This window comes from Vipera ursinii (genome assembly GCF_947247035.1).
Source record: "Vipera ursinii genome assembly, chromosome: 6".
Taxonomy (NCBI): Eukaryota; Metazoa; Chordata; class Lepidosauria; order Squamata; family Viperidae; genus Vipera; species Vipera ursinii.
In genome coordinates, this window is record NC_139515.1 from 44,596,851 (window position 1) to 44,619,330 (window position 22,480).

General features: G+C 42.1%; 1 protein-coding gene across 2 annotated transcripts in view; it reads right to left on the reverse strand.

Moving 5' to 3' along the window:
- PTPRR (protein tyrosine phosphatase receptor type R) overlaps window positions 1–22,480 on the reverse strand; it is a gene marked incomplete at its 5' end in the record, with an annotated part of 101,090 nt that overhangs the window by 73,335 nt on the left and 5,275 nt on the right. For both annotated transcript variants that reach the window (XM_083366644.1, XM_083366645.1), the window contains one exon: window positions 9,430–9,734. In XM_083366644.1, the coding sequence (XP_083222770.1) occupies window positions 9,430–9,734 (305 nt within the window). The remainder of the gene's footprint in view (window positions 1–9,429; window positions 9,735–22,480) is intronic.

Consider the following 22,480-nt stretch of genomic DNA (forward strand, 5'->3'; position numbering starts at 1 on the left):
AGATATTGCCTCTAGCTGTCTCACTGTGATTTTCTTTATTATAGTTAAGTGAAGTAAGAAATAATTCAAGAAGTAAGAATCGGCTAAATGAACACATATTTTACCAGCTCCCTTTATTATATAAAAGCAATATCCCAGTAATTGGAAAAGAAATGACATTTCATGGTGGCAAAAGATTACAAATTAATGGTGTATTTGTGAAATAATTATATGAATGCCATTATTATCATTCCATTGTTGGATTTTTGGATGCAGTTGGACTTATTGCTGGAGAGAAGGTATGGGAAACAAGAAATCTTCCATAATATGATTTGGCTTTGAAAAGGCACATGCATATGAATCTGCTACAAATACCCTCAACTGAAATGAATAAATCAGAACAGAACCCAAACCTTGAAATGAACATCCCTGATTTTGAAAGAAATCATGCCCATTATCAAATGCAAGCTTTGAGCCCTAAACATTTATAGCAAATATTCCCACAGTGGTTCTCAGAGTTCATACTTATGTAGCAAGTACAGCAGCACTGGTTTTGTCATATTTCAGAAAAACACATATAAATCTACATATTTAAATTTTCAGCAGTGAGCCATACAAAATTTAAAAGTGTCAATCTATCATTTCTTTCATAAGGCATACCATCTTTTCTAGATAGACCCTGTAGGTAACTTCTGCAATAGTCACTGAACAGAAAATTAAGCAGTCAACTTCTTAATCAGAATAAAAGAACAAAAGATGAAAAAGGGAAAGCTAGCATATATGAAAGAAAGCATATAGATTAGCTAAAAACCAGTAAAATGCCTTGAGGTCTGCCACCTTTTCAAAAGAATTCTTGAGTGGTAGAAGAGACTTTTACTCAATTTCTTTTTCTTTATTTTTCTCTGTATGCTCATATCTATTTTTCACCATTTGAATAGCTCTATGTTATGGGTAAAAATGGGGTGCATATAATTTGATATTTATCCTTGAAAATGCCTTGGATTTTCAGTTCTTCCACACATGTGTATTGAAAGCATGAATCAAAAGCTAATGGCCTTAGGAGCCTTTTCAGTTATTCCCATTAATGTGATACATCTAAGAAAAAGCACAATTGTGAATGTGAAAAATGTGAAAAGGAATTATAAAAAGAGAAACAGAAATGTCATATAAATAGCAGTTTGTGCATCTGCAGGGAGAAATATCAGCAGATATTACAAAAAAATGCCATGATATTTCATATCAAATGGGCACTGATTTAATCTCAGGAAAATGATGAAGCTTCTTGCTTAAAATAACTGATGATTTGGTGACTCACATATAAGTTACATGAGCCAAAAAATCTGTTCAGTTATGGCAGTCAAAAAATATGTGCAAACCTGAAAGAAGAGCTTGTGAATTCATTTCTAAATTTCTCCATTTCTGAATGTAGAAAAGACAAATAGTATAATTTTTAAATATTAAAACACTTTAGCCATTATTTATCATTTTAATATGTTGGAATCATGGAAATTGTCCAACAACAGAAGATACTTATGAGGAACAGAGATTTCTTAATTTCATTAAGACACAAAAGCACTCTGGATTATCCTAAAAGCACCTAAGACCATATGTTGTTTTTCTTTATATTTTTACAAATTAACCTTATAGTAAATACTATAATACTACTGTATAAGAAGTTCTGAATATGGAACAGACCATTTTTTGGTAGTGTCTGGAATGGATCTTGAAAATAAATGGACATGGAATAAAATGAAATAAGTGAAACAGTGACATTGAAAGTTGGACTTCAAAAGAGAATGTATGAGTATAAAAACATTAGAAAAAAGAGTCTTCCAACAGAAAGAAAGGAAGGGGAACATAAAGAAAGAGAATGTGGAAGGTGATAGGAATAGAAGGAAAGTAATATATTATGAAATGCCTATGGAATCTGTGGAATTATGCTAATACAAGATGTGAAAAAAGGTTGCTTGCTAGAATGGTGAAGTGAAAAAGGCTGTGGATGAAATTTGCTTTATGTGTGTGTGAAGAATGTAACAATGCTATTACTGTTCCCCTATTTATTCTCATAGCAAGTAAGAAAAGCCAGTAAGTGAATGCGAAAACTAATGGATATCAGTTTAGGTGTACTGTTGTACATTGATGGTGCTATGTTGCTGGCATTCAACCTAAATAATCTCCAATAATAATTTGCAATGTTAGATAATATGATGAAAAAGTATGCATCAAAAATTATATATTAAAACCCAACTCAATTTTGTTTGATAAGAAAATGAAGTAAATTTCTACACATTTACTCAAACAGCAAATAATAAGAGCAAGTAGATGAATTTGTATACCTAGTAGAATGTTTATTAAAAATGGGGGGCGGGAATTCACATATCTAAGAATGCTAACGTATATTCTTAGAAGAGTGTTTGTTTTGATACATGGCTTAAGCATAAGCTTACTCATATATACACAAATAAATTCTTAAAAAAGAAGTTTAAACTACAAATACTGATAAGTACTTTATATGTGATCTGTTTCAAGGAATAAAGACCATTGATAGAAGCTAAAATGGACTTAATTCTTGCTTTTTATTTATTTACTACTTATACATTTACTGTGGTTGCATAAAATTATAACATTAAGAGGGGATAGTGTGATCAGAATGTATATAGTACATATGCTTAGGTTTAGTCATTTCTGAAAACACTGAGTCATACAGGAAATTAGAAAAAAGCACATTGTGTTTTATGTTAAAATTAATGTAACATCTAAAAATCACAATATAAACATTAACATAATATGTGTAATTTCAATATTATCAAATTATGCTTCAAGAATTTGAAATTGCATTGTTGCTGTTAGCTGCGAAGTCGTGTCCGACCCATCGTGACCCTAGGGACCGGTTTGATCACCTGGCAGTCCAAGGGACTCGCAGGAGTCTTCTCCAGCACCATAGTTCAAAGGCCTCAATTCTTTGGCGCTCAGCCTTTCTTATGGTCCAACTTTCACTGCCATACATTGCAACTGGGAAGACCATAGTCTTGACTATACGCACTTTTGTTGACAGGGTGATGTCTCTGCTTTTTAGTGTACTATCTAGATTTGCCATGGCTTTCCTCCCCAGGAGCAAGCGTCTTTAAATTTCTTGGCTACAGTCCCCATCTGCAGTGATCTTGGAGCCCAGGAAAATAAAATCTGTCACTACCTCCATTTCTTCCCCATCTATTTGCCAAGAATTGAGAGGATGCCATGATCTTGGTTTTCTTAATGTTGAGTTTCAACCCAAGTTTTGCACTCTCCTTCTTTACCTGCAACAAGAGGCTCTTTAGTTCTTCTTCACTTTCTGCCATTAGAGTGGTAACATCTGCATATCTTAGGTTGTTGATATTTCTTCCGGCAATCTTAATTCCAACTTTTGATTCATCTAGCCCTGCCTTTCTCATGATGTGCTCTGCATATAAGTTAAATAGGCAAGGTGACAGTATACAGCCTTTCTGGACTACTTTCCCAATTTTGAACCAATCAGTGGTTCCATGTCCAGTTCTCACTGTTGCTTCTTGGCCCGCATATAGGTTTCTCAAGAGACAAATAAGATGGTCTGGTACTCCCATCTCTTTAAGAACTTGCCACAGTTTGTTATGATCCACACAATCAAAGGCTTTAGTATAGTCAATGAAGCAGAAGTAGATGTTTTTCTGGAACTCTCGAGCTTTCTCCGTGATCCAGCGTACGTTGACAATTTGATCTCTAGTTCCTCTGCCTCTTCGAAATCCTGCCTGTACTTCTGGTAGTTCTCGATCCACATACTGCTGGAGTCTAGCTTGTAGGATTTTAAGCATAACTTTACTAGCATGTGAAATGAGTGCAATGGTGCGATAGTTTGAACATTCTTTGGCACTGCCTTTCTTTGGAATTGGAATGTAAACTGATCTTTTCCAATCCTGTGGCCATTGTTGAGTTTTCCAACTTTGCTGGCAAATTGAGTGTAGCACTTTTGCTGCCTCGTCTTTTAAGATTTTGAAAAGCTCAGCTGGAATACTGTCACCTCCACTAGCTTTGTTGTTGCTCAGCTTTTCTAAGGCCCACTTCACTTCACATTCTAGGATGTCTGGCTCGAGGTCAGTGATCACCTCATTGTGATTATCAGGGACATAAGCTCATTCTTGTATAGTTCTTTGTGTAATTCTGCCATCTCATCTTAATCTCTTTTTCCTCTGTTAGGTCCCTGCCCTTTTGGTCCTTTATCATGCCCATCTTTGCATGAAATGTTCCCTTCATATCTCCAATTTTCTTGAAGAGATCTCTGGTCCTCCCTATTCTATTGTTTTCTTCTATTTCTTTGCACTGTTCATTTAAGAAGGCATTCTTACCTCTTCTAGCTATTCTCTGGAATTCTGCATTCAATTGGGCATATCTTCCTTTTTCTCCCTTGCCTTTCGCTTCCCTCCTTTTCTCAGCTATTTGCAAAGCTTCCTCAGACAGCCATTTTGCTTTCTTGCATTTCTTTTTCTTTGGGATGGTTTTGGTTGCTACCTCTTGTACAATGTTGCGAACCTCTGTCCATAGTTCTTCAGGCACTCTGTCTATCAGATCTAATTCCTTAAATCTATTTGTCACCTCTACTGTATATTCAACAGGGATATGATTTAATTCATACCTGAGTGGCCTAGTGCTTTTCCCTACTTTCTTCAGTTTAAGACTAAACTTTGCAATAAGAAGCTCATGATCTGAGCCACAGTCAGCTCCTGGTCTTTTTTTTTACTGACTGTATAGAGCTTCTCCATCTTTGGCTACAGAGCACATAGTCAATCTGATTTCTGTGTTGACCGTCTGGTGATGTCCATGTGTAGAGCCGTCTCTTGGATTGTTGGAAAAGAGTGTTTGCTATCACCATCATATTCTCTTGACAAAATTCTATCAGCCTGTGCCCTGCTTCATTTTGTACTCCAAGGCCAAACTTGCCTGTTATTCCAGTTATCTTTTGGCTTCCTACTTTAGCATTCCAATCCCCCATGATGATAAGGACATCATTTTTTGGTGTTAGTTCTATAAGGTGCTGTAGGGCTTCATAGAACTGGTCAATTTCATCCTCTTCAGCACTGGTGGTTGGGGCATAGACTTGGATTACTGTGATATTGAATGGTTTGCCTTGGATTCGAACTGAGATCATTCTGTCATTTTGAGGATTGTATCCCAGTATTGCTTTTCCTATTCTTTTATTGACTATGAAGGCTACTCCATTTCTTCTGAGGGATTTTTGCCCGCAGTAGTATACCTGATGGTCATCTGAATTAAATTCACCCATTCCTGTCCATTTTAGTTCACTGATACCTAAGATGTCGATGTTCAGTCTTGTCATCTCTTGTTTGACCATGTCCAGCTTTCCTTGATTCATGGATCTTACATTCCAGGTTCCTATAGAGAAAAAATCTTTACAGCATCGGACTTTCCTTTCACCACCAGACACATCCACAGCTGAGCGTCCTTTTGGCTTTGGCCCAGTCGCTTCATTCTTTCTGGTGCTACTAGTACTAGCCCTCTGCTCTTCCCCAGTAGCATATTGGACGCCTTCCGACCTGAGGGGCTCATCTTCCAGCGTCATATCGTTTTGCCTTTTGGTACTGTCCATAGGGTTTTCATGGCAAAGATACTGGAGTGGGTTGCCATTTCCTTCTCCAGTGGATCACATTTTGTCAGAACTTTCTGCTATGACCTGTCCGTCTTGGGTGGCCCTGCATGGCATAGCTCATAGCTTCATTGAATTATGCAAGGCAGTAATCCATGAAGGGGGAAATTGCATTAGTGGTTGCTATTTAGTAGGAAAATAAATAAATAAGCCATAGTAGATAAAAGTGTTATTGAATTATAAACCTTTCAAGGGTCCATAAAAATCTTTGAAAGAGGATTTGTCTCTAAACAAACCCCTCAGGCTAAATCCTGAGACTGTTCATTTGCAAAAAACCTTTATTCCTAGAGTCACAAATCAATTTCATTTTCTTAATTACACCCACTGAACTCTTAGCCTTTGAAAGTGTAGTGCACAGAAGATCTGCCTCCTGTAAGCTTTATTTTGAAAACAAAAAAATTCACTCTTACTCACAGCAATTGCCCTCCATCTCCACTTCTCCTGTTCAAAAATCAAAACCTAAACTGAATTCAGGATCATGTTCCCTAAAAAAAGGCTATGCGAGAGAGAAGAACAATATTTTTAGGCAACCCTATTCTGTCATAAGATATTCAAGAAATGTAATTCTTTAGCAACCATCATCTTTTCTAATTGTTTTCTTGGGTTGACGCTGACCATGTTGAAATAACTCTCAAGACAAAAACCAAGGCTTTCACTTCATCTGAGACCTTCCCCCTGTCCCTTGCCCACTTCAGTTTGATAGCACGAGCATGCCCTGTGGTTCTAATCAGCCTTGGAATCCCCAAAGCACAAACTTCCATTGAGAATATATTATGGTTGCTCTGGTTGTTCTTTTATCATCCCATCCTTCTCCTCAATGGGTTCAGAACAATATGTACGTTATCCATCCCACCAAACCTCTCATTTTATTCTCATAGCAAACTTTTCAGGGGAAGGCTGATTTAGAGGTGCCCACAACTGCCCATAGCCATCGCCACATACCTACACTGTGAAGGGGTTGATGGGCAAGTGGAGGTTGTAGAGGGATGCAGTCAGGCTGACTCAAACATCTCCCAAATTCCAACTGCAGAGGTGTGCACTCTGCATGCTGATCGGTTGACCCAGCTTCTTGTTTTGTACTTTGTTGTTTGAGGGGTCCCTAGCCAGAGTGTTAAAATTTGCCGACATATAAAAGGAATGGCTATGCTTCAATCCCTGGATAATAGATGCATATATTCCCCAACATGCAGTGCCACAGAAGTCTGCTTAAGCCTTAAGGTGAACTATCTGGAAATGTGTGATCCCACAAAAAGTTATAGGGCTAAGATCCTATAGGATTTCCAGATCCAGATAGACAGGCAGGTGCTGGCCAATTAACCAGATATCAATGTAGTAGACAAAACCCCAAAACAAGCAGTGGTGATAGATGTAGCAGAGCCAAATGACAGCAATATCAGGAAGGAGTATGAGAAACTGAAGAAGTTTCAGGCCTGAAGGAGGAACTGGAGATGTTGTAGAAAGTAAAGGCCAAAGTGGTCCCAATGGTGGTAAGAGCAATCAGGTTGTGACTCCTAAGCCAGGAGAGTAGCTCCAACAGATCCCAGGAATTACATCCGACCTCTCTGCCTAGAAGGGTTCAGTGCTATGAACAACTAAGATCCTGTGCAGAACTCTCAAACTCCAAGGGCTCTGATAGAGGACTCAGGATTGAGGAAGGCACACCACACATAAGGATGAGAAGGGATTTTTTTTTAAAAAATGTCTGTCTGTCTGTCTGTCTGTTTGTCTGTCTGTCTGTCTGTCTGTCTGTCTACCTACCTACCTATCTTCTAACCTCACTATCTTTATACACACACGCATATGTATTATATATATATATATATATATATATATATATATATATATATATATATATATATATATATAACACAAAATATCTATTACACATATGCATACAAGCACACGCAAATACGTATGTTTGAACAAATCTTTCTATGAAATACAGGATAACCAATTCTATGGATACAGTTGAACAATAGGCAACCTCAGAGATCAATGAAAAGCTTTCAACCCACGCTCTTATCTAACCATAATGAATTTCAGTTTCCCATTCCCCTGAGAGGCTGAAAAAGCAAGACATAAAAAAAATATGCCTTATGTATATCTCCACCAAACAGAAGAAGGGATAACATTATAGCCCCTGATAAGTATGTTGCAGCCCTGCTTGTTCTATGACCTTGCTTTGCCCACTATGGGTGTGAGACATCACAAGGTTGCACACTCCCTGCCTTGTCCTACATTGACAATGATAGAAAACAATATAATCCTCCAAAAGATCTTGGAGGAAAGAGCTCTTTCATGAACAGTTCCTGTAAAACAAACGGTGAAAGGAAAAACAGTTATTTCCATTCTCCCAAAAATACCAAACCAGAATGAGAAAGAAGTGAATAGTAGAGCTTTCCTTTTGCAGGAATAATGGTGTATTGATTCTATAAAAGCTTTAAACAGAGGTTATTTTCGATGCACAGGAAAAAAAATCAGCTCTCAAACCAAATTTATTAAAAGTGCCTGAAGGTTGGAAGCTTCTCCTGAATATGGGAGAAACCCCATTGATAAAAGTTATCTTAAGACTTCCCAGAGGCACTTTTAGCCAGATCGCAGCTGACCTCCCTATAATTAAGCTTTATCTCCATCCAAGGGAAGCAAGGCAAAAAGAACAGTGGCCCACAGATACATACTGATAGAAGGCTGTGTACACTACTATAAATGATCCTCTCTGGGTTCCTAATTCACAGTCTTGTGCCCAGACACATTGCTGATATGATTCTCGGTTGGAGTTGTTTTAATCAGTCACTGTTTTTTGCAAAAGCATTAAAAAGAGAAATTCAGGTTTCCTGCTAAGTATTTAATGGAGATATGCTGACTTTGGGCTTCAGGTAGTAATTATATAAAATAATTCACCTGGGAAACATTAAAACCATGGCAAGGGACTTTCACACTACTCTCAAGACACAGAGATTGGTATAATTAATGCAAATATATTAAGCTAAATGGATATTGTTTAGGATAGGATAAGATGGGGTAGATAGGATCTTATCTCTAGCCTACAAGCAAAGCCTTAGTTCACATTCACAAATGGTCTCTTCAAGCAATTCATCAAAGACTATACTAACAAGAGTTCTACATTATTTTATTGAAATATTTCATACAGCAATTGAGAACCTTCACGAATACACCACCAAAATGGAGCCAAATTAATTTACTTTTTCTTTTAAACATTAAACATATTGGGGACCTAATGCATCCATCTCCCTTTTCTTTCTTTCTTTCTTTCTTTCTTTCTTTCTTTCTTTCTTTCTTTCTTTCTTTCTTTCTTTCTTTCTTTCTTTCTTTTTGTAGTAGGGAATGAGTTTCCTTAACAACCAAAATATGTAATAATAAAAAGGGCCAAATTTGGATTTCATTCACTTTATCTTTGACCATGTCCACTATATACTTTGGAGAGGTTTTTTTTGACTTCAGAATAAATCAGTTTCCAGTTCCTGAATTATGTGGGGTGGGGGGCAGAAAATTCAGGACTAGCTTTCCTCAAAAATATTTCTCACAGCAAGTTTCCATTAGAATTCTGGAAACCAATAGCACACTAAAGTTGGCTTTCTCAACTTGTTACTATTCATACATGTTTCAGACAATGTTTCCTACACTGCTTGAGAATTCTAGGAATACCTGTTCTTGTACATCTGCTGAGTAGCTGTCTCAGAAAGTTGGGACTAAACATTCCTAAGCTGAGCTATGATTAAGAAACTAAAATACCTTAGAAGAGTAAAGGATCTTACCATAGTGATCACATTAGCTGCTGGGATGGGCAGGTTTTCCACTTCCTGGTGTTCTCCCGTCATAGCTAGGAGATTGAGACTTGGGTCAAATGCTGGTCTGGAGAATGCTGATTTAACTATAATTGCAGGGTGCAATTTGCCTATTTTTACATGGGAAGGCAAGTGGAATTTTTTTCCATAATTCTTCTGATCACTGGTGTCCAAACTTTTCTCAATACTTTGCACGTGATGATAAATGAACATTGGCTTCCAATTCTTCCTCTGATGAACTGCCAAAAAATGTCCACTGTCTCCTGAAAAACATCCTATTTAAGAAAAAAGAAGAAAACCCCTTAAAATTGAGCAAAAACACTTCAGGCTATGATATTAAATTATTCTTCATAGAAAGGAAGAAAAATATGTGGTCATTCAATTACTACAACATTACTATTATGAGATATAAGCAACATTGGTTAATGTTTAATAAGTCAGGTCTCAGACATACTGTAGCCTAAAATTAGGAATGAATGCATATGACCAATTGGTGGTCAATTTAGTGATACTTAACTTTTCAGTTTTATATTTTTTATTAAAAGTATATTTTCATGCATTTAAATGCCAATTTTCTCTTATGTAAACATTTTTAGGTGCACATTTTATAATATTCATATTTTGCCAAGTGCCTTGTGCGGTTTTGTGCACCATATCCTTAGTTATATGCAGATAACGCACAACTGTATGTAACGTATGATTTCCCGTACATTTCTTTTAAACATACAAAGGAGATTGCAAAATTCTACCAAGTGGGTATTTCAATAAACAATTTCATTCTAGGTTGTGTAAACGTGCAAAGGGTACAAACTAGGTACCATTATCTAAATTTCTCCTAAGTAAACTAGAAAAACCAATGCTGTAATAAATTTGACTTCTTACTCTTTGTTCAGCCACATTTCTTTTCCTCCACAGAGATACAGGACTTGCTTCACACTTTAGCAGAAGGATGTGGGCATGGCCAACAAAGCCGTGATAGAAGAAGTGAGAAATGGGCAGCAGCAGTAACAATCACTGTAATCGATTGCTATCTGTAAATACATGGTGGAGAAAGCTAGGCAGTGAGGAAGACCAAGGGGATCTTCCCATCATTCTTGTGGTACCACCTTCAATTGTGCTGTGCTTGGGTGGGAGAAAAAAGAAGCGAGAGCCTCCAAGACTCGTTCTTTCTGCTTGGTGGAGCAGTGGGCTAATGCCTCCTTAAGTAACACCAGCTGCCTGCAATTAGTGCAGGTTCGCATCCCACCAGGCTCAAGGTTGACTCAGCCTTCCATCCTTCCAAGGTAGGTAAAATGAGGACCCAGATTGTTGGGGGCAATTAAGCTGACTTTGTAATAATGCCGCTTGGGGTGTGTGTGAAAGCCCTAATAAGCAGGCATATACGTAGAATGAAGGCTACTGCTAAGCTTGTAAGCCGCCCTGAGTCTTCGGAGAAGGGCGGGATATAAATGGAATTAAAATAAAAAAAAAACAAAAATGAAGCCACGGTGTGGCTATGGCTGAAGTGTGATCACATCTTAGATGGCAAAGAAAAGCCCTAGTAAATCATTCTTTCTTCAAGGGGTTGTAAACCACTGTGCTGCCACCACCAATGCTACAAAGAACACAGCACTTTCGTCACTAAATCTGAAGACTTTTGTGCATATGGAGTATAAGACAGAGAAGAAGTTGTGTGTATGTAAATTATGTCTGTGTGAGTATGTGTGTGTTCTGGGAGAGCAACTACTTATATATGTCTCTTTGCAGATATATAGATGTGCTACCTCTCTGATCTATCTGCATCCCTATGTCTACATTTTTTAATTTTTCTATCTGCTAATTTTCTTTTATTTATTTATTTATTTATTCGTTTTATATACCGCCCTTCTCCCGGAGGACTCAGGGCGGTGTACAGAGCAAAGTAAGTATACAATAAACCAACAATAAAACAAATAAAACCCCAGATCTACAAATAAAACCCCAAATCTATCAGGCCAGGCCGGCTTACTGGAATAGATAGGTTTTTAAATCTCACCGAAAGGTGCGAAGGTCGGGGGCCATCCGGATTTCGGCTGGTAAGCGGTTCCAGAGGATTGGCGCACCCACCGAGAATGCTCTCCCCCTGGGGGTCACCAGCCGGCATTCTCTGACTGGTGGCACCCTAAGGAGGCCCTCTCTGTGGGAGCGCACAGGACGGAGGGGTGTTGATGCTGGCAGTAGGTGCTCCTGTAGGTAATCCGGACCCATGCCATGTAGGGCTTTGTATGTCATCACTAGCACCTTGAATTTCACCCGGAAGGCAACTGGAAGCCAGTGCACCTCACGAAGCAGAGGTGTAATATGGGAGTATCGGGGAGCCCCCAAAAGCGTCCGTGCAGCTGCACTCTGTACCAGCTGAAGCTTACGAGTGATTCTCAAGGGCAGCCCCATGTAAAGAGCATTGCAGTAGTCAAGACGAGAGGTCACAAGTGCATGGGTGACTGTACGTAAGGCATCCAGGTCCAGATAGGGTCGTAGCTGGCGCACCAGACGAACCTGAGTGAAAGCCCCCCTAGTCACAGCTCCTATGTGATCTTCTAAGGAGAGCTGTGAATCTAGGAGGACACCCAGGTTGCGAGCCCTATCTACGGGGGGCAGTAACTTGCCCCCAATATTAAGGGATGGAATACTCTGAATATCCTGACATGCCGGTATGTACAGCCATTCAGTCTTGTCCGGGTTGAGTTGAAGCCTGTTCCTCCCCATCCATTCCCGGACCGCTTCCAGGCAACGGGACATCACGTCAAGGGCATCACTGATGTGGTTTGGGGTCGAGATGAAAAGCTGGGTGTCATCAGCATACTGATGATAACCCACTCCAAAACCACGGATGATCTCACCTAGCGGCTTCATATAGATGTTAAACAGGAGAGGTGAGAGGACCGACCCCTGAGGAACTCCATAAATGAGAGGCCTCGGGGTCGATCTCTGGTCACCCACCAACACCCACTGTGAACGTTCCAGAAGGTAGGAGGAGAACCACTGAAGAACAGTGCCTCCCACTCCCAATCTCCTGAGACGCCGAAGTAAGATACCATGGTCGATGGTATCAAAATCCGCAGAGAGGTCTAATAGGACCAGGACAGAGGAATGACCCCTGTCCCGAGCCTGCCAGAGATCATTCATCAGAGCGACCAATGCCGTCTCCGTGCTGTGTCCGGGCCTGAAACCCGATTGGTACGGGTCTAGATAATCAGTATCTTCTAGGAACAGAGGAAGCTGATGCGCCACTACGCTCTCAACAACCTTCGCAAGAAAGCGAAGGTTGGAGACCGGGCGAAAGTTGTTTAAAACAGCTGGGTCCAGGGAAGGCTTTTTGAGGAGGGGTATCACCACTGCTTCTTTCAAGGCTGCGGGGAAACTGCCCTCCTTCAATGAAGCAGCTACCACTGCATGGATCCAGCCTCGTGTCCCATCCCGAGCCGAATAAACCAGCCAGGAGGGGCACGGGTCCAATAAGGATGTAGTGGAGCTTAGCTTCCTCATGATCCTTTCTACCTCGTCCAGAGTCACAGGATCGAACTCTTCCCAGATAACATCAACAAGACTGTCCATGTTCTCATCGTCAGATTCTGCCCAGTTGGAATCCAGACTGGTCCGGATCTGAGCGATTTTGTCCAGCAGATGTTGGCTAAATTCCTCAGCACGACCCTGCAAGGGATCCTCCTTCACCTCTAGATTAAGGAAGGAGCGGGTCACCCTAAACAGGGCGGTCGGGCGATTATCTGCGGACGCGATAAGGGCAGCAAAGTAATTAGACCTTGCCATCCTTAGCGCCACGAGATAAGACCTCGTAAAGGACCTTAGTCGTGATCGGTCGGATTCGGATCGGCTGGATCTCCAACAGCTCTCTAGGCCCTGTCTCTGCTGTTTCATCTCCCGGAGCTCTGTAGAAAACCATGGAGCCCACTGGGATCTGCAACGGGTCAGGGGCCGCATGGGTACAACTTGGTCGAGTGCTTCTGTGGCTGCCTTTTCCCAGGCTTCCACCATGGCACTGGCCGAGCTATGAGCAAAGGAGGCAGGTGGGGGGCCAAGCGCTGTTTGGAACCGCCCAGGGTCCATAAGCTGCCTGGGGCGGTACCATTTCATTGGTTCAGTAACCCCACGACGGAGAGTGGCAAAGAGGAAGGTCAGCCGCAGGAGATGATGATCTGTCCATGACAGGGGCGTAACAATTGGAGAGCCCCCACCCAGATCATCTAACCACTGTCCAGATAGGAAAATCAAATCGAGCATGTGTCCTCCTACATGAGTTGGGCCCTGGATTATCTGCGTCAGGTCCATGGCCGTCATGGAAGCCATGAACTCCTGAGCCAACTCAGATGATCTCCCCAGGGATGGTAAGTTGAAGTCACCCAAGATCATAATTTTGGGGAACTCAACCATCAGTCCCGAGAGGATGACAAGAAGCTCGGGCAGGGCTGCTGCTACGCGACTAGGTGAAAGGTACACTAGCAGCAAGCCCAACTGAGCCTTAGGGCCACATCTAAGGAGGAGAGACTCACACCCGGCTATTTGGACAACAGTGGCCTCTCGCAGATACAGGTTCTCCCTCACCGCTACCGCCACTCCCCCACCTCTTCCCAGAGCCCGAGGCCTGTGTAGCACCCGGAAACCTGGTGGGCAAAGATCTACCAAAGGGACACCACCCTCAGGTCCTAACCAGGTTTCCGTAATGCAGGCCAGATCTGCATGTTCACTCTCAACTAAATCTCGGATGAGAGGAGCTTTATTGACTATGGATCTGGCATTAAGATATACAAACCTGAGCTCAGGTGGTTGATTATCTTCGCTCCTGGTACCACGGGCCGAAACCAGAGGGTCGGAGTGCATCACCACTTGAAGATAGCGGGGACGCACTCCCGGATGTTGATGCGGTCCTCTGTTCGGACACCTACTGCCATTCCCTACCGTCATTGGAATAGGTAATCCCAAACTCCGCTTCGGGGCCCCGAGGGTAGCTAGTCTAAGCTCCCTCTCAGCGTGATCAATCTCAGGCCTGGCCTGAGTAGCGGTTGGTGGAAACCGCCCGGTATCTGACCGAAACTCTAAACCCTCCCCTCTCCCTAACCCCATAAAAAATTTAGCTAGAAAATTAACCAGGGGCCTCTTATTAGGTTTGTAACCGAGGCCCCTATCCCTGCCCAGCCATCTCTCTGGGTCCCAACAATTGGGCCCTTCATCAAGAGGTAGATTGGTAAGTGAGGCGGGTTGCATCCAGGAGGAGGGGGAACCCCTAAGGGCGAATAAGGCAGTGATGGAGTACTTGAGACGAGTCATTGATTAAAGAGTGACTTCGTAGCTAATAAACATGTCCGTGTAAGCCATTATTTACAAATGGGGAAGATGTTAGTAAGATGTTAAAGTAATAAGGGACTCAACATTAATTAAAATTAGGTATTGATTAGGTAATAGGTATTAGACCCGGTCAATTGCTGCCATTGTTGCCGTTGCCGGCGAGCTCCGGAGGGGGGAGGCAAGGCTACACAGTCAGTTGTTTTGCCAGTCAGTTGTTTTTGCTCTCCCCCTCTGAGTATGTATGTCGGGTGAAGTTGTTCTAGTCCGTATGTAAGGCAGCGGGGATCGATTGAGGCTTGAACGGCATTTGTTTGTTTGTGTTTATGACCTATTTTAAATATTACTACTATATGATATATCTTACAAGTGGAATGTACTAAACACATTTCTATACTCTAAAACTGTTTTTTGAAATAAATCTCAGCAATGCTACCTCTTCTGATTCTGAAAATGACATTCCAGGAGAAAATTAAGAAATGACAAATTCAGATGGAAATTTTTGTACTCTTGAACACACATGATTTTAGGCTTTGGAATTACATCTAGATTCTGAAATAAACAAGACAGAACTAGATATTATTAAACATTCAGCCACACTATGAATTTCCATTCATTGAAGTAAAAACGTGACCCATAGATAGATGATGCTATCATAACGATAATTCTTCCTGAAAATTAGACTCTCCTGAACTCTGGAACATCCTGCTGCTAAATAATGGATCAGGCCCAATAAGGCAGAAATGAGTAACTATGGAATAAAGCATCAATCTTGGGAAAACAAAGAGAACTAATTGATTGACTGAAAAAGTAACAGTCTCCAAACATTAGGTTACATATTAATTTATGGAATGAAAGGATCAATAGAGAAGAGAAAAACAATCATTTTGACTATTTCATTATGTTTATGAGATGTTCAAATAGTTTCAAAATCATAGAACTTAGATGTTGCAAATTAGTGTTCTAGTCTATAAGGAAATATTATACATAGGGAACCAGATAGTGGTTTTCCATTACTTGTTGACATACATTACCTTAAAAAAGTTCTATAACTTTTTAAAAATAAAATTCTAACCAATTCAACAATGATTGATAATTCTACATATTGCATTAGCCATTACAGAATATGGTGATACTTCCAGTTGAGGCAGCAAAAGGCCAAGTATTTTCATCAAAGTAATCAGATCTGACATATGTCATGATGATTAAACAGAAGCATAACAAATATTGTTAACCTTGAAAAACATATGCAGGTCATTTCAGCTTCCTTTGACTGTAATGCTGCATATACCTCAGCAGTAACCAAAAAGTAATATTTCTGTGGAAAATAAGTGTAATTATGATGTAATGCTTAGAGAAATTATGGCCATCAATAGACACAGAGATAAACAACATCCACATACTGTGCAAAAGAAACAATCAATAATCCAAAAAACCCAAAACACCTCCCTACCAGAATCAACATCCAGATGAGCATTGATTAACATACAAGAATAACATCAGACCAACAATCAAGAAGCAAACAATATCCCAATCAAAGAACTGCCAAGCAAGCTAACAATAAACACCCCAACTAAAAAACCTCCAAGAAGACCACTCCTACCCACACTGACAGGGCAAGCCACTCAGTGTTGGGATTCAGTTGGTTGACACCACTTCGTCAGAACCGGTAGCTAATTTTTTGTTGCCCAGGCCCAGAATGGACTTGTGGAAGTGGCATCCACACAGAGAACCGGTTGTTCACATATTTGAATCCCACCACTGAAGCCACTAGAACTGTGGTGGTGAACCTATGGCCTTTTCTGTTGGCACACAGGCCAGAGGGATGCTCCCTCCCCCTCTCCATGTGCACCTGAGTAGTGGGAACTGGAGAGGGCAGGAAAACTGAATTCAGCAGTGCTCTTGTGGTAACAGCTGTGAGAGCTGGGTGGGGGGAGGGGAACCAGTATAAAAGCAGGTTTTGGTAGGAGTGCAGTGACAGAGTGAGTGAGCGAGCAGATGGCCTTTGGAAGCAATGGTGGGCGTGAGTTTGGAGAAGACAAGTTGGATGTGGCGTCCATTTGTGCGCTTTGCAGAAGGCTAGCAGGGGAAGGACATGTAAGTTTGCACTTTGGAGAAAGGCAGAGAGAAAGAGAGAGGAAGGAAGGAGGGGAGGGAGAAGAAAGGAAGGAAGGAAGGAAGGAAGGAAGGAAGGAAGGAAGGAAGGAAGGAAGGAAGGAAGGAAGGAAGGAAGGAAGGAAGGAAGGAAGGCCGGGCCCATCAGATGCACAGCTAGGCCTGCCTAGGTGACGCCGAAGCTAGCCAGCCCTTCTGCAGGAGCATGGGGAAAATGGGGAGAATGGCTACCCCCAAGCACTGTGCCTGCCTCCCTTCAGGCTCCCTTGGCCTCTCTCCCCCTACAGGCTGGGGCTGGTCAGATTCCCCTTGCAAGCAGCACTGCACCTGCTGCCAGCCCATCCCTGGCCAGCCCTCCTCCTCCATTCTCCTCAGTGGTGACACACGACCCCTGGTGCTATGATGACAGCTTCCCTGCTCCGGGGTCCTCGCCTTTCACAACCTTTGCTTGGTGGCCAGCATGCCGCCTGGCCAAAGCTAGGGACAATGGCTTTCCTGCCCTCAACCAGTCTGTGATCCCACCTGCCGGGTGGGGAATCGGCTGATCGTCCCACTGCATGGCCCCATGCTGCCCACTCCAGGGTCCTCTCCTCCTTTTGCGGTCTCCACCCGGAGGCTCCCACCCCTCTCCCTTTCAGGTGTGTCGGACAGATCAGAAGGAAACATCTGTAGCCATGAAGGTGAAAGATAGGTTGCCACTGCGGCCATTCTTCACTCCGGGCATCCTGAGTGCAGCCAGCATGCCACCCGGCTGAGGCCAGGGCCAGCATCATCGTGGTTGCATGCCTGAGGGTTGGCCTCTTTCTGTGCCACCAATTTCCCTCCCCAACATGTGGGCCAGGTACCCAAGCTGTCCTCCAGGGCGGTGGTTCAAAGACTCTAGCTGCTTCACATGGCCAGGCTGGGGACAAGAGACCTCCTCAAATCCCCATGTCCCCCCGGCAACCACGGGGCCTCCGGAGTGGAGGGGTCCCAGGCTGAGCTGAGCACCTGGTCCCATAACTGTTAAAACCCAACTGTGCCTGAGTCTTGAATTTCTGTTTGTGGGAGCACACCCTCATCATCAGGCCAGCCAGCCATGCACAGAGGAAGAGGACGAGGGGTGGCTGGGTGTCTGGAGCTGCCTTGGCTGCTTGCTGGCCTCAGCAGGGCCCAAAGAGGTAGCGTTCACTCATCGGCTGCCCAGCCTCATGGGGCAGCAGCGGTGATGGTGGCAGTGGTGACAAAGCCACCCAGTGGAGGAGGGGGCAGCCGGGTGTCTGGAGCTGCCTTAGCGGGGCCCAATGAGGCAGTGTTCACTCACTGGCTGCCCAGCCTTGTGGGGTGGTGGAAGTGATGGTGGTAACAGCAGTGGAGATCCTGGCAATGGCAGTGGTGGAGGTGGCGATGGCAGGAATGGCGGCGGCAATGCAGGCAATGGTAGTGGTGGAGGCAGGAATGGTGGCGGTGCCAGCAATGACTCCTCTGTTGTCAGGCCAACCAGCCACATAGGGGAGGGGGTGATGGCTGGGTGTCTGGAGCTGCCTCATCTGCTCGCTAGCTTCAGCAGGTCCCAACGAGGCAGCATTCACACTCACCAGCTGCCCAGCCTTGTGGAAAACACCCCCCCCGATCCTCCCATTCCTGCCTTCTGAATTAAAATGAGGGAAAGCCAAGTTTTTTTCTTTTGTGATCTTTACATATTTAAACTGCAGCTAGAAGGAAGTGGGGAAGAAAACCATTGTGAGACACTCTTCTGATTTAATTTTTTTTCCTTCTTGCCTTTTGGAGTTTTCATCCTACTTTTATGAGAGGGCAGCATTTGGGAGGGGGTGTAGCTGACCCCTTCCCCCCCAATCCATAAGCTGAGCAAGACGACCACCTGCCCATACTCTTCCCCCTGAGGCTTTCGTTGTTGTGAACATTTCTGTTGAGGATTGGCAGGAGGGGGCTATTTGGTTTTTATTCCCCTCCCATCTGCTGGGTGGTTGCAGTAGGTTTTGGTCTCTTCTGTCATGCTTTGAGGTTACCCACGAAGCACGTTTTTTGGGGGGGATCCCCACTCCAGTTGCTCAGCTTGCTTAAACCCTCTTCCTCTGCCTCCTCTTCCTCACTGGAGCCCCCTTTTGTCTGCAACCAGCCCCGGCACCTGCCTCGCTTTGCCCTGTGGCAATGGTACCCCTGCCCTGCCTCCTCCCTCGCCTCACCTCACCCTGCAGGATGAGCCTCCAGCCCACTGTCCCACCTGCCAGAGACCCCCTGGATCTCCCCCAACCCTGCCCGGCCCCCACAGGCATCCCTCCCCAGGAGCAACATCAAGGTAGTCACACCCACCCTGGCCATGCCCATCCAGTCTGCCATGACCACCGTAGCCACGCCCACCCAGTGGGCCATGACCACCCAGTGGACCACGCCCACCCAGCAACTGGTGATACATAAGTGGGTTTTGGGTTGCAGTTTGGGCACTCGGTCTCTAAAAGGTTCGTCATCATTGCACTAGAATATAAATTGAGGCAAACCCCACTTTTACTAGCACTGATAATGTTTCCTAGTTTGGGTAATGAAACATTTGCAAGAAAATAACCAAGCTCAGAGAGCACCAAGGACTCATCACAATGATTATCGCAGTGCTTGCAACTGCTTTAAAAGGTGCAGATCTGTCTATTTCATTTGTATTCTCAGACCAGCTAACAATAATCAATTGATTATAACAATTTTAATTCTTGGACATTGCTTAGTTTATTAATATTTTGTAAATAAAATTAAACATTTAAAGTAATGTTGAAGGAAAAGTCTTCATCATGGTTCAGTCCAAGCCAGGAATAAACAACATGGCGCCTGCTTTAGAAAGAAGGTTGCAGTTTATTTTTCTTCGTCTCTTCTCAAAAGATTCTTCAAACTTCAACAAGCGTCTTTTCTAAATCCAGTATAGAAAAATTATCAAAGTCATTCTCTTGGTTTATAGTTTGTATGTTCCTTTTAATTATTAAGACATACACTGGTTTCTTTTATGTGCCTAGTGTAACATCTGTTTTCTTATCATTCTTGTAGCCTGTGATTTGTAAATCCACTTTCAACACAGTCTTCATTTTGTCAGGTAGAACTCATTCCTCTTCCGTAACATCTTTCAGACAAAGAGGCAGAGCCTTGGTGGAGCAGTGGGCTAATGCCTCCTTAAGTAACACTAGCTGCCTGCAATTAGTGCAGGTTCGCATCCCACCAGGCTCAAGGTTGACTCAGCCTTCCATCCTTCCGAGGTAGGTAAATGAGGACCCAGATTGTTGGGGGCAATAAGCTGACTTTGTAATAATGCCGCTTGGGGGGGTGGGAAAGCCCTAATAAGCAGGCATATACATAGAATGAAAGCTACTGCTAAGCTTGTAAGCCGCCCTGAGTCTTCGGAGAAGGGCGGGATATAAATGGAATTTTAAAAAAAGATGTCTCTGTTGACACTATTAAAATTAGCTTCTAAATCTGTCATTCAAAAATATACTTCAATATGTCTAAATATTTTGCTTCATGTGGCAACTGTAAGTTGAACCTATGTTCTTCTCCTGTAATTGTAATCTTTATTTCCCTCTTGTTCCCTCTAGTGTCTATTTTTTTAAAATCCTACCTTATTATTTTTTAAATTCAGAACAAAAACATTTTCTCACAAGAAGGATTCTGTATAATCAATTTCGAAACATTCTTCAAACTTATATGGAACCTTAATTATTTTTAACTTTTGTGGGAAGTCAGCCCTCCAGAGAAGGAAATATTAAAAGGACATAAAAATATATTTCCCTAAAGGATTTTAAAGAGGGAGAAAAGCATTCCCAGTTTTCTTAAAGCCCCAAGTCTCCCTCCCCCAAGCAGAAACCAGCTCTATAGAAATGTAGATGTAAATAATCCAGGAGGGTTGGAGGCCCCCAGCTAGAAGCTTAGGAAAACAAAGACACCTAAAACCTACATATCCCACCCAAAATCTAAAACAGGACATAATAGGATTAACCCACAGATGCCAAAGGGACACCCAGACTCAGGTCAGAATACCTGACACAGGAAATACAAAGCCTCAAACAGGAACAGGAAACAACTCCAAACAAAAGTCTCAAGAGGGTATAAAAACCCACTCCTTACATGTGCTCTCTCTCTTTTCTTCCAGAGCAATCTTTCTGTCTGGCTCTCCTCTTCAATAAACTGCAATCTTCTTTCTAAAGCAGTTGCTATGTTGTTTCTTCCCAGCTTGAACTGAACCATTCAACCCTTTCTAAAATCAAACTTTTAATAACCCTTTTGTTGTTTATTTAAAAAAATTAATTTCTTAACCTTGTAGTTAAAACTAATTTTCATAAAAGATTGAAGGAAACTCACCCAGTCCTGCAAAATTTAATTAACATGCAATTTTTGAAAGTGATTAGAAAAAGAAGTACTCAAACTTAGTATCTTTTCAAAGGTGCTGACTATGGTTTAAGCAACAGCACTATTTCCTCATCTCCCAGAGCTCTAAACCTACTGGAGATTGCTATCTTGTGGTCTCCTCATGAGGAGCAACTGTCTAGAGCAGTTGAGGATTGTAATCTCAAGCCTCTCCTTTTCTGGTCAGCTCTTCATTCTGCCACAGTCATTGGTTCTGCTTTTCATACAGCCATCTTCAGTCCTGCATTCCTTCCTCCAGAATTTGTTCATAGATGCCTTGAAGCTTTGATTGTCTTATCTATTTGAATCTCCCATTCACTCAGTGCTCATCTTGAGAGATTGTGCTATATGTGCCCTCAGCATTCTATATTTATTTAAAAGGAACACAAAACAAAATTATATTTAGAAATTATTCTTAAATTTGGCAGGAAATTCCAATTATCTCAAAGGAGTACGCTTCAGATTAGACAATATAAACTAATTTTTCAGAAGGTTTTGTTAATATTTTTTACTATTGTTTTACTGGCATTATTTTAAACTGTATATCCATTCTGATCAACAAGCTGGTGATACCTAGCTAACAATGGCTGATCTCAAAAAACTAAACACAATCTGACAAAGTTAGTACAAGGATAAGTCTTTAGGCTATTATTTCGTTTCCTTTATTTCAATACCACATTTTAAAAATATCATCTGTGTTTTGTTTTTGGAAATACCTATAGCTGAGGCAGCCATAGAGAAATATATATTCCAATCAAAAGCAAATTTATTAAGTGATTGTTATGTAGCTATTAGCTAAAATGGCAAATCTAGAAATGTGCCAGAAATATGTTTGGCAGAGCACTAGCCACAATTCCTGAACCAGCCACCTAATATCTGTAATTCATGCTCACATGATTTATTCTGGCAAGACATTCAACATAAGGTTATCCTTAAACACAGGGGTCTACAGAGATGGGGGGGAGGGAATGTACACGTGCACACACATACACACACAAACACACACACATATACAAAACATCAGAAGATAAGCATGAAACAACAAAGCTAACAACATGATGCATAGGTTTGTCCCCATTCTCACATTTTCATGGTTTTTACCAGATGTTTATGTTTTTATGGATCTCTCCCTCTCCCTCTCCCTCTCCCTCTCCCTCTCCCTCTCTCTCTCTTTCCATGATTTAAAGTCCTGGGCTTAAATTTAAATCCC